This window comes from Mesoplodon densirostris, chromosome 15 (assembly GCF_025265405.1).
Source record: "Mesoplodon densirostris isolate mMesDen1 chromosome 15, mMesDen1 primary haplotype, whole genome shotgun sequence".
NCBI lineage: Eukaryota > Metazoa > Chordata > Mammalia > Artiodactyla > Ziphiidae > Mesoplodon > Mesoplodon densirostris.
In genome coordinates, this window is record NC_082675.1 from 63,872,115 (window position 1) to 63,890,523 (window position 18,409).

The 18,409-nt window shown below is 37.8% G+C and overlaps 1 protein-coding gene across 4 annotated transcripts in view; it reads right to left on the reverse strand.

Moving 5' to 3' along the window:
• The window catches only part of PIAS2 (protein inhibitor of activated STAT 2), a 91,126-nt gene that overhangs the window by 35,802 nt on the left and 36,915 nt on the right, over positions 1-18,409 (reverse strand). For all 4 annotated transcript variants that reach the window (XM_060118167.1, XM_060118166.1, XM_060118168.1 and 1 more), the window contains 3 exons: positions 10,184-10,234; positions 9,963-10,053; positions 2,166-2,300 (listed from right to left, as the gene is read on the reverse strand). In XM_060118167.1, the coding sequence (XP_059974150.1) occupies positions 2,166-2,300; positions 9,963-10,053; positions 10,184-10,234 (277 nt within the window). The remainder of the gene's footprint in view (positions 1-2,165; positions 2,301-9,962; positions 10,054-10,183; positions 10,235-18,409) is intronic.

The following is an 18,409-nucleotide window of genomic DNA, read 5'->3' on the forward strand; positions in this document are numbered from 1 at the left end:
TCTAAGAAGCTCTGGTTTCTAAAAATAACATTCAAAATAACTTCCACAAGACGGTCAATGACTGGGAAGGGAACAAAATCAACTCAGCTACTTTAGGGAAGATGAACGCTTCATCATCTCAGTGATTGAGATATTTCTCAATCACTTGTAACTTTAAAACATCTATGTGAAAGATAAAATGGCTCAGATCAGTGGTTTTCAAACTGTGTTTCTAACTTAGCAAAACTGGTGCTTTAGGGGCCACCATGGTATAAATGAGAATGCATTCTCCCATGCCCACTTTTAACTAGAATTTTCTGTTTTTATGCAATGGGGCTCTCATAATATATTCATTGAAAAATACGTTCCACTGCAAAAACAAAGTTCAAACACCTGTGGTCTAAATTAACACTTCACATCCAGAGTTCCACAGTTCTAATTCTGGCAGACACTTGCTACATGGCCTTAGGCAAATCACTCATATGAACCCAAAATCAGCTTTCTTTTGAGAAAAAATTTGACAATTAATTCCTGTTCCCAAACGGGCATTTTACTAGGGAAGGGGAAGCTACTACAGTATATAAGACACATGAAGAAACGATAAAAATAAAAAAGACAAGGCCAGAAAATAATAGCATCCAATCCCATACTCTCTTAGATCTGGCACAAAGGAACTTTCATTAGCTATTTATAAAGCTATGAAGAGATGATATACAATTTTACCTAAATGCTAAAAACCTACTTTCATTACATTCATTCATTCAATCAATTCTATAATAAACAAAATACTTTTAATAGTTGCCAAACCAAATACTTTAAATATCATTTTTAATGTCCTGTAACAGTCCTTTCAAATTTCTGAATACCCACTATAGTGTGAAAATTTAAGTCAGTTAATCATTATAATTACAAGGAAAGAATATTATTCCCATTATGTGGCAAAAAAAACCCCACACCTGTCAGGCCTTCAATGTCTGCAATCTTTTACTCAAAAAATCTGTAAATTCATAATCATTTCAAAAGATATACTAACTTCTGTTCAAATTCCTCTCACTAAGCTTTAAAGCATTAATACTTGCTCAGTTAACAATGTCCCTTATATTTGCATATAACACCCATTCTCGAGATTTTATTTATTCTTTATAATAAGCAGGCCTCAGGGAATTAAGCAATTTGGCCAAAATCAAACAATTTGCCAACTTGGGACTAAGCCAAGATTTCCCAAATCCTTATCCAGTGCTTTACCACTGTACATTCAGTTCACACAAATAAAAAATATTAGGGATCAGTGTCTTATGATAAAAAAGTTAGAGTAAAAATTCAGAAATGAGAGCTCAAAGAACAATCATTAAAGAGATCCTAATGTCTGTACAGTCAATACAAAAATATTCTTTATATCCAGCTCTGCAATTACCTTGGTGATAAAACCAAATAATTCTGGCTACAAACATGACTCAACTTCTCCATCCACAAATAGGAATACTATCCTTTATTTCTATGAAACAGCAACATTAAAGCTGATGTTCAGAAGTTAACTGAAATCTCTTGCCATTCTATTATTTCAGTTATATAAACAAGCAGTTCTAAAACGGAAATCCCTTGTTGTATTAATCAGTATCTCATAATTGACAAAATGCATTTTGAGACTAAGCATCAGCAGAAACCCAGGTTCATCAACCTAAAAATACAGAGGAAATAATATAAGTCTAAGTAAATATTTTCATATGGATGCCCACATGTTATTTGAAGTATCAGCTGTTCATATAAAGGCTGGAACAGATTATTCCTTATCACAACATGAGTACATTTAACCAAATGTTAATCTTCTTCAAAGCCTGAGAAAGCTTTCTTTGTTCCTCTTCAAAAATATATAACATTACCCCAAAGTCCCAGTTTCTTAAAATACTACTTAAACACACATAAACACAATTGTGATTAACCATTAACTTAAGAAATACTGTAATGATACTTATTTCCTTTCTAAGGAAATAGAGAGATGATACTCAGGAAACCTTAAAGTTTTAACCTTGAAAATCTCTACATCTCTACCCTGAACTGAAAATTACTGCTTTTTGGGGTTACAAACAGAAAACTGAATGAGCTGGAGCTAGTAGCCTAAGAAAAAACAAAGTAAATCAACACCTAGTGGGAACACTTTCATGCTACCCAGAGAAAAGAATCTTTACCTTTCCAATTTCTGATGCCCAAGAAATGGAAATCTGGTTTGGCACAGCTGAGGATAATCTAACTAAAGATGTAATATTCAAAGGGCGTCCAGGGCGCTTCTGTTCAATCCCATTTTTAGGTGGTGGTGCATAGCCCTATAACCAAGAGAGAAAAATAATATTAAATTCTCTGTAGAGGAGCAAACATTTTCTCCAAGACGAGTACAGTATCTTACCTAATTTCAGTCACACTTAATTACTTTTATTTTATCCTGGAAATCACATAGTCCTCACCCTAAGGTCACCAATCCAAAAGAGGAAAATGACCTTTTAAAAATGTTACAAAATATTTCACAAATACAGAAAAATACAAAAAAATCCATGTTCCATTAAAATTAAAGATCCTGAGATCTTGCCATATTGACTATGAATTTTTTTCCTTTTTTTAAACAATAAAGTTGCACCTCTTTACACTGATTCATCTTAGGAGCTCTCATTCATTCAAATACTAGGGGTGAGAGAGGGAAAACGAACTCTGGAAATTAAAAAAAAAAAGCAGATCAGTGAATTTCAAAGGAATTATTAAAATCTTCTGAGTGATATAAAAGCTCTCCACTGTCTTCTCTCCGAGTAGAACAGAGATTGCCATCTTTAAAACCAGGTCACGTTAACAAAAAAGAATAACCAATATTTCATTTGGCATTGAATTAGCTTGATGCCTATAATAAAATCGCTACTTAGATATTTTTCTATTTTTTCTACTCATTAAGTATTTGTTTTAAATAGTAAACAGTCTCACTTTTGATTTCACAGTACATCCAATTCTCAATTACCACAGGACTTTTCAGTTTCTGATTTTCAAAACCAATATAGTTTTTAGAAAATTAAAATTTCTTAACTGCGAAAACATCTACGTATTGAAAAGCACACACCATATTTCATTGAATCTAAGATGCCAATGATGCAATTTATGTACCACTGAGAAGGAAAAAACAGTAAGTTAATGATACAACCTAATGTACTTTTTTTCCTGCATACATATCAAGAAAACATAAGCAAAATGAACTGGCTAACATATTCCTTTAGGATATACACAAGAATCTTTTGAATCATTTTTTTCACTGTCATCAATGCATGTTTTCCACATGATACTCTCCTATATGCCACCAAGAGCTCAAGATAAAAATACTTCTTAAAATTATATTCTACTCCACAAATATCTCTCAGATTTCCTTACAAGTCACTGACACCCTTAGACTAACTGCAAGTGTTAAAGCTGACACACTCTGGATATCAAGAGAACAAAAATTTCAAATAACAGCCAGGATTCACGAACCTTCCTCGAAATGTTCTCAAGTCATTTGTTGACAGAAAAACCGATGAAGGGGAGTTAACCAGTCATGCCATGGGAATAATAACATCAGGGTTGTACAAGTGCAGGCAACAACAATACATTACAGCTGCCACCTGATCATCAGAAACTGTTAAGACACTTCTAGATTTTAAAGATGTCAAAAATATGCACCTTGGTAACTATGAGATACAGTTTTGGTGGTATCACACAGCAGAGCCTAGGAAAACAGTCTATCACACTAGGGAACACCTTTCGCTGCCTTGTAGGATGTAGGATAGTAATTATTAAGTGTGAATTCCCATGATAACTTGTAATCTATAACTTACAACAAGACTTTGAAAATCATTGAGAACTATCTGAGCAGAGGAATAGAAGACAAAGAGAAGAACGTAAATAACTTTCATTACACTATGGAAAAGGGAAATTGTGTGTGCGTGTGTGTGTGTAGAGGAGGATTATGCCCATCTAAAGCTGTTCAAGTGAAATAAAACAAAGAAGCAAACTCATAAGAAAGTCCTCTTATCAAGACTAGGAATTGGTTCAACGAGCAACACACACAAGGAATATCAACACCAATATCTGGGTAATTGTGAATGAAACCTTTGTTTTGCCTGTTTTGGGCTTGAAAGACAATTCTGTCTTCTGGTATGTCCACTAGTACGTTAACCAAATAAAAATAATGGCACAGGGTGTGCCAAAATGATAAAAACTCATGAACTAGTTAGACAATAAACTCTGTAAATTGGAATTTGAGACACCCAGCAACAATGTTGTTAGTTAATTTGACAGAAGAGAGCAATAGAAGGGAAGAGAATAAATGAGCATATAAGAATGAGGTGTTAGCAAATTCAAAACCAAATATGGTACTAGTATTATTCACCGAAATATTTTAAATCTATTCTCTACCCACATGACTAGTTTAATTTCATTGGTAATTCTGAGTTATCTGTATACTTATATTCTCCCTCTGACCAACAGTATCACCTCCAGTCAACCATCAGTCACCTGATTATTGAGAACAGGATATACAGTTGACCCTTACACAATGCGGGGTCTGGGGCACTCACCCTCCACACAGTTGAAAATCCAAGTATAACTTACAGTCAGCCCTCTGAATATTCAGTTCCTCTGTACCTGAGGCACATGCAATACTGTAGTATTCACTACTGAAAATAATGCAGTATTTGGACCCGAGCAGTTCAAACCCATGTTGTTCAAGGGTCAACCCTAAAAGCTGAGCCTTCACATATTTCTAACAATTTTCCATATCTAAAGCAAAAATACAATTAAGTTCATCTGACAGGAGACCTCTGGAGTAAATCTAAAGCTTTCTAAATAAAGGCTGCTGGAGAGCCATTGAAAGATTTTTTCATCAGTCTCAACCTAACATTTCAATAAAAGATATACCTAAAGAACCTTTTCTGTTACATGCTCTGACAACATCCCATCTACTTGTAGTTCTGACAAAAGATGAGTGTTGCTCCTTTAACATTTTCCCCCTAATTTTCTAATTACCATTACTACTATAATACTACCAACATATTTACTATTTTACTTTGTATTATAAAAATTTTCAAACATACACAAGAGTAGAAAGAACAGTAAAGTACCCACCAAACCACTTCAATAACCAACATGTTGCCAATCTTGTTTCATTTGCCTCTGGCCCAACCCGAGCCCACCCCAAAATACATACCCCCCTCCCAAAATACATACCCCACACATATACACATTTATTTTTGCCCGAGTATTTAAATGCAAGTTCTAGACATGCCATTTGACCCATACTTTTATATGCATCTTTAAAAGACCTTAAAAAAAACCAGTATCATGACCTTAATTTAATCATAACTTAAAAAAAACTGTCTAGGGCTTCCCTGGTGGCGCAGTGGTTGAGAGTCCACCTGCCGATGCAGGGGACACGGGTTCGTGCCCCGGTCCGGGAAGATCCCACATGCCGCGGAGCGGCTGGGCCCGTGAGCCATGGCCGCTGAGCCTGCGCGTCTGGAGCCTGTGCTCCGCAACGGGAGAGGCCACAGCAGTGAGAGGCCAGCATACCACCAAACAAACAAACAAACAAAAAACTGTCTAATATCTTTATATTCCAATTTCTCAACCGCTTCAGAGATGTCTTTTATCTTTTTATTACTGAAAGTTTCAAACCTATACAAAAATAGGGAAAAAAGTATAACAAATTCCCATATACCTATCATCCAATTCAATAATTTACTTATAAGCAGTCTTTACCCCCATCTCAGATTATTATATAAGGTATCGCAGACACATTACTTTATCCATACATAGTTTGGTATATATGATGTCCTTTTACCGTTTGAATCGCAATCCAAACTTGACCCTCACAGTGTTGTTTCTGAAGTCTCCTTTATTCTATATTAAAGAATAATTTTTATTCTCTCCCACCCGCTGCCTCCAATTCTACTCCTTTTCCAGTGCTGTCACTGGAGACCCCAGGGCTTCTGACCTGAAGAATGACCTCCTCTTCTGTATTAGACAGACTGCTTCCTCACAGTATGAAAGTGTGATACTCCCATGTTTTAAGCTGGTAATTAGTTGTACAGGTTTGACCAAATTCAGGTTCAAATTTTCAGGCACAAAAACTACATAAGGAATGTTATGTTCTTCCTATTGTACCACATCATGAGGCACAGAATGTCTGTTTGCCCCATTTTCAGAAATGTAAAAGTTGATCAGTTCAGCTGATGTAGGCCTGATCCTTCCACAATAAAGTTCCGCATCCAGCTTTGACCTAATGGTTTTAATATCTATTGATGATGGTTACCTAGATCCATTATATGATTACGGATTACAAAAAAAGTTTTTAAATCCATTCTTCCTTTTGCTTATATTAGTTGAAATCTTTCCATAAAGAACTTGACCACATCAACATTTAGTTACTCTGAAATCAATGATTCTCTCCCTTAACCAGTTTTTAAGAGTAATGAGTTGATGTAACCTCCAATGGTTTATTTTAGCATAATTATAAACTCATTTATATATTTGATAATTTTGAGTCCACTTAAGTATTATTTTTTTAGATGCCAATATTATCCCATCTTAGGCCAAGGGAATCTCTTCAAATTGGTGTGTGTGTGTGTGTGTGTTTCAAAAGAAAAAATATTGATTTACTTCAGGCCAGATTTGCTGTGAGGCAGACCATCGGTGTAACTAATATATGCAGGAAGAAAATAATATATCAGCAAAAAGAAATCCACAAACTCAGAAAGAGAATACATTGAGATAATGGCACTAGTACTAATAAGTCTCCCGCTGCACCGAGAGGAAATACTTAGGAGATCTTTGTCTGCTGAACTGTAAGCACACATTCTCTCCACTCTTTGGAATCTTTCCAAGAAATACTACCCCGTGTCAACCCACCTCCACACCCCAACCTTACAGGTCCACAGGTTTACATAAATTTCTCAAAATCCGTTTAAAAGGAAAAATAATTCAGCCTCTCAAAATAACTCTCCAAGCAAAGAATTTTTCTCTTCTGCCCTTAAAAACATGTAATTTTCTCATTTGGCTGTCAGTGTGTATGCTCGCACTGCTTGAGTCAAAGGTGGAGGTGTGGGGAAGATTCTCAGAGGCAGTTTCACTTGTGTCTGTCCACTCTGCACTTATCGTTCTACAAGTCCTGCTATGAACTGCTTACTGTCATCCCTGTGTCAAGGGACTGGAAAAATCAAGGGATAAAGATGTCTTATAAAACTCAGCATGTTGATATGGGTAAAACAGCACATAAACTGCTTTCATCACTATATGACCCTTAAGAATCCAGGGACACATTGCTATTATCAAGGTAACACCATTTCCCATTCAGTTTACTCTTTGTTCATCATGGATCCATAATGACTACATACTGCAATAAGGTCATACACATAGACACTTGTTCCCAGACACAAATTCGAATTTATTCAGAGCTCTAGTGGGAAATCCCATGACTTACTCCTCCAGGATCTGTTGTATGATAAACCAGGATCATGGGCAAGGACACATGTCGAACTTCTTTGTGGCCTGTTGATGCTTCTTACAATTAGAACAAAGTCCCTGAAGATCTCCATGGTGGTGAAGAGCTCACTTCTTCTTCTCAGGCAGCAGTACACTCACATGATTCTCATAAATCTGCTTCATGCTAAAGGCTCCATATTACATTATCCCAAACAACAGCAATTGTGGATCAAGGGGAGGTCTCAGCAGTTTTTCATCAGTTGCATGTCAATTTATGTCAACTGTTCCATAGGCGTTCACAGGGCTGAAGACGAAAAACCTGGGAAAGACTGGCATCTAGTCTTTGGGGTGGTCCTATTAGGGTCAGGCAAGCTCACCCTTGCCCCCACCATCACCCTATTGCCTTCTGTTTGTGAAATCTGTTTTGAAATCCTTTGTCCTAATGCTCACCTTTCTTCTCCTCCCTCACAAGTGCTCCTGGAGCCACTGCAGGACTGTGGCTCCAGAGGTGAGTGCAAGACTCATCAGACAAAGGGTGTTTCATGTAGTAGCTGATGTGTTCACAAACAGCTTAGTATAAGTGCTCAACGGTTAGTTAGTGCTTTTGATAAGAAAGCAGCAGTGACTGAGTAACAATGTCCCAGAGGAAGTGCTCAACTGCCTGATTTCTTCTCTCTCAAAAGTCCTGGAAGAATGACAAATTCAGAGCTATCCATAGTGTGCTGCATATCTCATGGATGAAAATATTATAGCAAAAATACTGGTCCACCTGGAAAATTGTGTGGAACGTGTGTATACACATCTGTCACTATCATATTTTCTGAAGCAATGCCAGAGTTTAGGTAGAGCCTCACACATTTCAGACACGACCCCCCAGCACTGGCACATATAATACTGGATAGATCTTCAAGGTGGGTCTATAGACACCAAGAAGATCATCATAATTAGATATTTCTTCAAGGAGAATGAGAGTTAAATAGCAGTAAAAGTCAAAGGTCAAAAGAAATCTTAGCCCATCGTGGACAAAGAAAATTGGATATGAAAAGCAATGGAAAATGTGCTATCATTCCAAAATCCCAGGTTTCCTTTGCTACACATCTGGCCGCCCAGTGGCATCCTTCAGCTCCAAGTAAGGCTGCTTCTTCCCTTGGTTTAGATCATTATATGATCCATCCAGATAAAAGACAGCTCCTGAGATCTGTTGTTGCTTATAGTCAGAAACCCAAGAGACAAAATGTCCAACCGGGGTTTGAACATGCACAAGGCCATGTAAGCATTCCTCCCCACCATATCTGCTCAGCCTCTGAAATTTCCCCTTTCATCCCCAGAAAACTCTCTCTCATGATTTCAGCCTCACAGACATCTTTCAAAAAGAGTAGGCAGTGGTGCAGTATTGCTCAAGCCCTATAAAATGCATGAAACACGTTATTTCTCAGGTCTCTAAATCCACAGGCTACGTATGAGAGAAATGAGACTCGTGACAACCAAGAAGTCACATCTTTGACTGGCAGGGTCGGCCTTGGCCAGGGGCCATCTTCACTTTGGGCTTCAACTACAACCACTTGGTCCTGGTACAGCCTGCTCACAGTTGTTGCGCATATACTTATTCCAGAGACAAGACTTGTGCCCAGCAGGGATGCTAAACAGCTGCCCCATCTCTATCTCAACAGTCACATGGTATCTGCTTTGCTGAAATGGCAGCTTAACATAATGGTGGAATCACTGTTCTCACAGCACTTCTTCAGTTAAGATACATATCCACTCTGTAGGGCTTGAAAAACAGGCCATGCTCTACTACTATTGTGATTAAGGCTTTACTTCCACACAGCTGTACCAAATTAGTAACTTAGTCCAAACCTCAGTGGAGACAGATACATAGTCCAGTTCAACAATAAATTGTTATATTAAGATTTGACTAACAGGATTTGAAGAGTCTGGAGCTGTCTAACAGGTCAGAAACAGGCTATACACACTGAAAGAGAGAATGTGTGTGTTTATCTCCCAGGTGCTGAAGCCCATATACTACTTCACTGCTTAAACAATAGGTTGTCAATCAAATACCACTGCATCCATCCCCCAAGTGTGTGCACCATCAAGGCTCAAGCTCAGAATTCTTAATCTCCATGTCCAGTTGCTCTCAGCAGCCTCTAACTTTCATCATCTCATCCATGGCTGAGGCCCAGCTCATTCAGACATCCACTACAACATGCTGCCCTAGATATGCAGGTCCTGCCCTGCTACTATGCCATTTGATATGATCTTAAGAGTCTTTCACAGCTTCCTCGCTTCCTGGCACAAGATGCTTCAAGCTCATCTTTTCCATCTCCCCCAAACCTGGAATCAGCCACTTCCCCAAGGAGCCATGAATCTCTTTAGTGGAAAACAGTATTTAATGCTGGGACTGTTCATTGGTACTAAGTGATCACTATTTCTAGGCCTTGTTAGTATTTATAATAAACTTACATACAAAAGCCTGTGAATAAAAAGCAACTTACAGGCAAAGGAAACAGCTTCCCATTTACTTTTATACAGAGACTATTGGGATAGTTATCTTCTTGAGGACAACTCGTCTCTGCCAGGCAAAGTCTGCATTAAAGGAAAAAAAGAAATACTCTTAAATAATGTACTCAAACATGCTTATGTATTTACAAATTCAGGACTATATACATATAGTTACAAGTATAAAATTAAAGTAACTAGAAAATTTCAAACTCACCTCAACTGAACTTGGACTGTATAATCTCTCCTACCACCTGGCAAAAAATCCCTGTTGGAAAGAGAAAAAAATTGGGTTAAGAAAACACAACTAGAATTCACAGAAACATTCTCAACAGAAAAAAGCATTACTGGTATTTTTACTCTTAGTCCTTAAAAAATGAACACTACCTTACCAATAGCACAAGGCTTAATTAAAACACTGTAGTGATGAAAGCCCTCATTTGCTTAATATTTAGTCTTGTCTTTATGGCAATTTTAAAGTAGTTTCAATTCATGGGAACTTGCACAATACAATTTTTATTTCAACAGACAACAGACTTGGTTAACAGGAAAAGGAGCATGGTTCTAAAAGAGATTAATAAATTAATTTGTTTACTTACAGTGGTTCTGAAGCCTTGGCTGAGCATTCTAATCACTTGCAAATTTTGTTTTAATATACAGACCCACTCATCAGATATTCTTATTGGTTCTGAAACGCAGTCTGAGCATTAGTAGTTTTTACAACTACTCAGGTGATTCTAATAAAGAACTAGGAGCGAGAACTGGTGTCTAGAGTCTCAAAACCTCTATACCACAGCAACTTCATAACTATGTACCCGAATAAGGAAACAGAATCTCCTAGAATTTCTAGATGAGAACCTAACAGAGTCCCATGTGAAATATCTCTGGGATGGAACCTCCTAAACACTTGCCACTCAAAATGGAGTCCACAGTGAAGAGCATTGTAACTGCTTGGGAGCTTCTTAGTTAGAAATGCAGAATCTCAGGCTCCATTCCAAAACTACAGAATTAGATCTGAATTTTAGAAAGATTCCCAAAGTGACATGTATTCACTTTACAGTTTAAGAAATCGTCTCCTTAGCCATTATCATAAATCCTGGACTGTGTCAGAGAGAAGATCATTAGAGATTAGTCCTGTCTTGAGAGTACATATAGCCCTCCATCTTGTTCCAACTTGCTTCTTACTGCTTCCAATTCTCTATGTTCACTGGAAGGCAGTAAAGCACAGTAGTGACCAGCCTGAGTTCTATAGTCCCAAACTGTATGACCCTGGGCAAATTACCTAACCTTTCTGTGCCTCAGTTACATCTGTTAAAGACTGAAAATTACTGCATCTACTTCATGAAGTTGTTGTGACAAACGTGTTAATACTACATGTGAAGTGCCTGGATATAAGAAGTGCTCAACAAGTGTGAGCAGCTGGCTGCTATTATTGTAAACCGTTTCTCTTGCCAGTAGTAGCTTCCACATTTCTCAAATGCCTATTCAAAATATCCTAGACAACACTGACCTCTTGAGAGTAACTCATATCATTCTGCTCATTAAAATCAAGAAACACTGCAAAGTCTGGGTGCTGGAGCATCAAAGATAAATAAGACATAGTATTTGCTCTCAAAGGTCTCATATGCTAGTAAGTAACAAATATATACAACTAAAATAATATGTGGTGTTATAGTACATTATGAAAAATAAGTGTTACAGAAAAGAGGGAAATTCAATTTTGTCTTGAAAGTTCAAGGCAGTTACCACAATCAGTCCAAACAAATTAGAAAACAAGGTTTGTACAGCAGTGGTTCTATTTCCATGTAGAGAGACACACTTCCATCAGTAACAGTGGCTTCACTCGTAGGGTGATTCTCAATAGAAGGAAAGGTGAGTATCAACCAGAGATACATGGCAGAAACTCGTTAGGTTGGGAACGTAATTTTTAAAAAGAGAAAAGACAAAAGACGAACCTAGAAAGATAAATGGGAGAATGTTATAAAGGGTTTTGAATGGTTCACTAAGGATTTGTACTTTATTCCAGTAAGGGAAATTAACATAAACTGGGAAATGCAATGTGTTACAGATCTTCACAAATGTGACGAGTAATGGCTAAGCATCTTCTGACATTCATTTTCTGCCAGTCACTGCTCTAGGAACTTTCACATGTTGAACTCATTTATCAGATATAAAGGCATTTACTATATGCCAGGCACTGTGACAGGCTGAGAATATAAAAATGAGTAAGAGATGTTGAATTTACAAACTTCTTAGTGAAACCAAGTAGTCAAATAAATGCTCTAATAGAAAATAAGTTCATGAGAGTAGTACAGAGAAAGACAAATGATGAAGTTGGGGAAATGTGAAAAGGCATCACAGAAGAGGGAAGACTTGAACTGGCCCTTAAAACATGACTCAGGGGGCTTCCCTGGTGGCGCAGCGGTTGAGAGTCTGCCTGCCAATGCAGGGGACACGGGTTCGTGCCCCGGTCCGGGAAGATGCCACAAGCCGCGGAGCGGCTAGGCCCGTGAGCCATGGCCGCTGAGCCCGCGCGTCCGGAGCCTGTGCTCCCCAACGGGAGAGGCCACAACAGTGAGAGGCCCATGTACCGCAAAGAAAAAAAACAAAACAAAACATGACTCAGGTTTGCCAAGCAGAGTAGGGAGGAAGAGAATATGCAAAGATGCACAGCTATGAAAGTCTAGCTAGAGTATAGGCTGCTAAAGAAGAGTGACAGGAGATGAGATGATTAAAAAAAGTTTAGTAGGGCTTCCCTGGTGGCGCAGTGATTGGGGGTCCGCCTGCCGATGCAGGGGATGCGGGTTCGTGCCCCGGTCCGGGAGGATCCCACATGCCGCGGAGCGGCTGGGCCCGTGAGCCATGGCTGCTTGGCCTGTGCGTCCGGAGCCTGTGCTCCGCAGTGGGAGAGGCCACAGCAGTGAGAGGCCCACATACCGCCAAAAAAAAAAAAAAAAAGTTTAGTAGATCCTACAGAGGCCACTTCTCCGAAGTCGAGAAACAAAACTAACCTCCCACATACATAAAAATACAAAGAGCAACTCAGATAAAATGAGGTGGCAGAGGAACATTTTCCAGATGAAGGAACGAGATAAAACTCCAAACGAAAAACTAAGTGAAGCAGAGATAGGCAATCTACCCGAGAAAGAGTAATGATCGTAAAATGATCAAAGAATGTGGGAGAAGAATGGATGCACAGGGTGAGAAGTTAGAAGTTTTTAACAGAGTTAGAAAATATAACGAACAACCAGAGATGAAGAATATAATAACTGAAATGAAAAATATACGAGAAGGAATCAACAACAGACTAAATGATACAGAGGAATGGATCAGTGGGCTGGAAGACAGTAGCAGAAACCACTGCCACTGAACAGAAAAAACAAAAAAGAACAAAAACAAATGAGGATAGTTTAAGAGACCTCTGGGACATCAAAAAGCACTAATAATTCACATTATAGGGGCCCCCAAAAGGAGAAGAGAAAGAGAAAGGGCCTGAGAACATATTTGAAGACATAACAGCTGAAAACTTCCTTAACGTGGAAAAGGAAGGAAAAATAAACAAATGGGACCTAATCAAATATAAAATCTTTTACAAAGCAAAGGAAACCATTCACAAAACAAAAAGACAATGTACTGAATGGCAGAAAATATTTGCAGATGATATGACTGATAAGGAATCAATATCCAACATTTATAAACAGCTCATACAACTCAACATCAAGAAAAAAACCTGATTAAAAAATGAACAGAACAGACATTTTTCCAAAAAGGAAATGCAGATGGCCAACAACATTGTTAATTATCAGAGAAATGTAAATCAAAACTACAATGAGGTATCACCTCACATGAGTCAGAAGGGCTATCATCAAAAAGTCTACAAATAATAAATGCTGGAGAAGATGTGGAGGAAAAGGAACCCTCCTACACTGTTGGTGGGAATGCAAATTGGTGCAGCCACTATGGAGTACAGTGTGGAAGTTCCCTAAAAAACTAGAGTTACCATATGACTCAGCAATCCCACTCCCAGGCATATATCCAGAAAAGACAAACACTCTTAATTCAAAAAGATACATGCACCCCAACGTTCACAGCAGCACTACAATAGTCAAGAATGGAAGCAACCTAAGTGTCCATCAACAGATGAATGGATAAAGAAGATACACATACACATAGACACACACACACACACACACACACACACACACACACTGTGGAATATTACTCGGCCATAAAAAAGAATAAAATACTGTCATTTGCAGCAACATGGGTGGACCAAGAAATTATCATACTAAGTAAAGTAAGTCAGACAGAGAAAGACAAATATTATATACCACTTATATGCGGAATCTAAAAAAAAAACCCACAAATGAACTTATTTACAAAACAGAAAACAAACTCACAGACATAGAAAACAGACTTATGGTTACCAAAAGGGAAATGGGGCTAGGGGTAGGGATAAATTAAGAGTATGGGATCGAAAGATACCACCATATATATAAAATAAATAACAAGGATTTACAGTATAGCACATGGAACTATATTCAATATCTTGTAACAACCTATAATGGAAAAGAATCTAAAAAAGATACATATATATCTGAATAACATAGCTGCACCTCCCCCAAAACTGATGCAATACTGTAAATCAACTATACTTCAATTTAAAAAATTAAATTTAAAAAAAAGAAGACGAGTAGAGTAAGATGTTGAAGAGAACTGTCAAGCAGTGGAGTATGGACTTCATAAGGTTTTTAAGCACAAGAAAGAAAAAACAAGAAAGAAAAAACTACAGGGTTTTTGAGCACAAGAAAGAAAAAACTGAATAGGCTTTAGAAAGATCACTTGGTCAGTTGGGAGAGTTAGGAGGTCATTACAACTGTATAGGCAAAAGATGAGGGCTTGAAAGTTATTTAAACATAAATATCACTGAATGATATTTAGGGATAAAAACTGATAGGACTCAATGACTGCCTAGATACAGAAAGGTAGAATAAGGGGACCTAGGATGGTACCCAGGTTTCGGAATGGTGCAACTAGATAGATGGTGATGCTACTCACCAGGATGAGCAGAGGTAGAGCCAGCTGTGGCATTCAACCCCCAACCATTGAGTGAGGTGGTGATTATTTTTCCAATTTTACACACTGGGTAAATAAGACTCAATAGGCTTCAGGAACTTACCTAGGGGCATACAGACTTAAGTGATTGAGCCAGAATTCACATTCCAATTGATACTACTCTAAAGACCATGCTAACGCCCTCAAAGGTAGAGTTAATTCAAGTTTTAAATCTTGAAAGAGACGTAAAAGAAGGATCAACAGAGTGTAGCAAACTGAGGGGATGTGGCAGATGATGTATGGGATAATACAAAGAGGCCTGTCCAGGCAGATCCCATGCCATTAATGAAATAGGCAATAGACTGAAATATATACTAAGCAAAAATCTCTTTGAAGCCAGTTAATAAAAAAAAAAAAGCACGTTCACGGATACTATCACAGGGCAGTGAGAAGAGAATCACACACTGATTTTGGGAACATGCAAGAGATGTCAGTGTAAGAAACTGAGAGAGCATGATTACAGAGGCAATGGTACCCGATGGAAGGAGCGGTGCTATAGCCAAGAACAGAGCTGAACTCACTGATCAATCGTTATAAGATGTAATAGAAAAAAAACAACAACCCAAACCTGAACGTATTCACGCCTCTGGTTTAGACCTTATCACCATTACAGGCAAAGGGGAGGAGCTGGATGCCCAGCAGTAGTTTTTAAATTTGCACACTGGAAACACCTGGGGAGTTTTAAAAACTACTGCTGTTTGGGTTCCATCCTCAGAGATTCTAATTTAATTGGTATGAATGAAATCTGGGTATCTGGAGTCTTAAAGGCTCCCCAGTTGATTCTAATATGCAGCAAAATTTGAGAACCATAGGGATAGAAGTCAAATGATACCACAAGAAGCACAGTTATCCAAATCCAGAATGTGTAATATGCTAACAGAGTCAAATGAACCACTTTTTTCCAAAGAAAGTGGTAGGAAGTACTGCAAGAGCGGAACCAGAGCTCCTTGGAGAAGTTATCTTTCCAGAACTGGGGCAGAGAAAATAAAAGATGAGCCTGGAGCAGTAAAGTAGTCCTCAGAAATGCATGGAGACATATCAAAAGGGCATAGGAGCCAACCTGAAAGAATGGCCAATAGCCAAAAGGTAGAAAAGTTTGAGCAACAATATGAATTATATAACACTGGATTACAACCCAGAGTACTCCAGGGCCCACACAGATACAAGCAAGTAATTGAATAAATAAATGGGGGGCAAGGGACAGCTCTTCCTTACAAAAGAATTAACTCCAATGTGAAAAAGAATAATAACAACAGAAAAATCACATCATTGGAGCACAAGAGTGTTTATGATGAAGTAATTACTGAAGGCAAGATCCATGAGTGAACGCTAAATCGGTGGGAAAAATTTGAAGATAAACAGAATATGTGCCTAAATATCTCCCCCAAGATATTTATTATTAATAAAGGAAAAAAACAGCAACTTTACAGTGCAGAAGTCTGGTGAACAGTACCTTACCCAAGTGATCAAAATTAACCTCACCAAATATAAGATGTATCAATATTATGGAGCACTGTTATGATACACTGAGAAGGGCATATAACTTGAGGTACTCTTGCTAAAAATGCAAAATCTCAATCTAATCATGACAAAACATAAGACAAACCCAAACTGAGGAACGTTCTCAAAATACCTGATCAGTACTCCACAAAAATATCAAAAGTTAAGAAAGAGAAGAAAACACTAAGAAACCATCACAGACTGAAAGAGACTAATGACACAACTATTAAATGTGATTTGGGATCTTGGATTGGATCCAGGAACAGAAATTAATTAGCAGAAAAACTGATGAAACCTGAATAAAGACTGTAGTTTAGTTAATAGTATTACACCAAGGTTAATTTCTTGGTTTTGATAATTGCACTTACAATTATGCAACATGGTAATATTAAAGGAACTGGCTGAAGAGTATTATCTACTACTTTCACATCTTTTCTATAAACCTAAGATTACTTCAAAGTAAAAAGTTTTTTTAAATCTTGGGAGACATAAAAGTCAAAATAATACATGTCTGAATACTGAAGAACTGAGAAAATTTCAATATAGGGTAGACACTTTTGTATTAAAGAATTATTAATTTTTTAGTGTGATTACATTAAAAATTAGAGCTGTATCTTGAGGTATTTCTGGGTGAAATTATACGATGTCTGCAATTTCCTTTAAAATATTTCAGGAAAGGGCTTCCTTGGTGGCGCAGTGGTTGAGATTCCGCCTGCCAATGCAGGGGACGCGGGTTCATGCCCCGGTCCGGGAACATCCCACATGCCATGGAGCAGCTGGGCCCGTGAGCCATGGCTGCTGACCCTGCGCTCCGCAACGGGAGACGCCACAACAGTGAGAGGCCCGCGTACCGCAAAAAAAAAAAAAAAAAAATTTCAGGAAAAAAAGTTGAGGAGTGGTCACATATAGATTCCAAAATGTTGATAATTATTAAACCTAGGTAATGGGTACCAAACTGTTATTTCTGCTTCTTAGGAAGAAGGAGATTTTTTACTATTTGATTACCCAACTCTGAAAAGGTTGGAGTTTGCATGCACATGTGTATGTGTGTTTTGTCTTCTTTGCTGGTAGGACCACAAACAGCCTTACTTTTATGGTTAATTTTTTTTTTAATTTTTATTGTGGTTAAATATTCGTAAGATAAAATTTATCATGTTAACCATCTTAAAGTGTATAGTTCTATGGCTTTAAGTACACTCACATTATACCATCACCACCATCCATCTCCAGAACATGATTAAAATTTTTAATTGAAAATAATTTAAATTTTAGTCATTCATTTTTTTTGACTAGTTAATACATTCACAGAGTTCAAACTTCAAAAAGATACAAAAAAGGATATAAAGTGAAGAGACTCCCCCAATTCCGACCCCGGCCACCTGATTCCCTCCTCCAGAGGCAGCTTGTCATATTTGTCCAGACATACTTTATGCACTAGGCAAATTACACACACACACCTTTTTAAGGCAAATGGTACATATTATTCACAATTCCATGCTGAGTAAATAATCTCCTTCCTTCAAAGGCCCACCCAACACCCTAAAGAAGCTTTCCCAGACGACCAACGTTAATAGTAATCTTCTCCTATAAATCAGCTCTTACTTGTCATTACTGAATTGGCTCTTTCCATACTGGCTCTTGCAATGCCAACAATCATTTTATGTATATGAGCTAGTTCACTAACGAGACTGCAAGCAACTTGTAGAAAAGAGGCATGTCATATAATACAGTGTTTTGTACCTAATAAACACTTAGTAAATGTTTTCAAGCAAGGAATCATCAATGAATAACACACGAAACTTAATAATAATGATATGGCTTGGATATA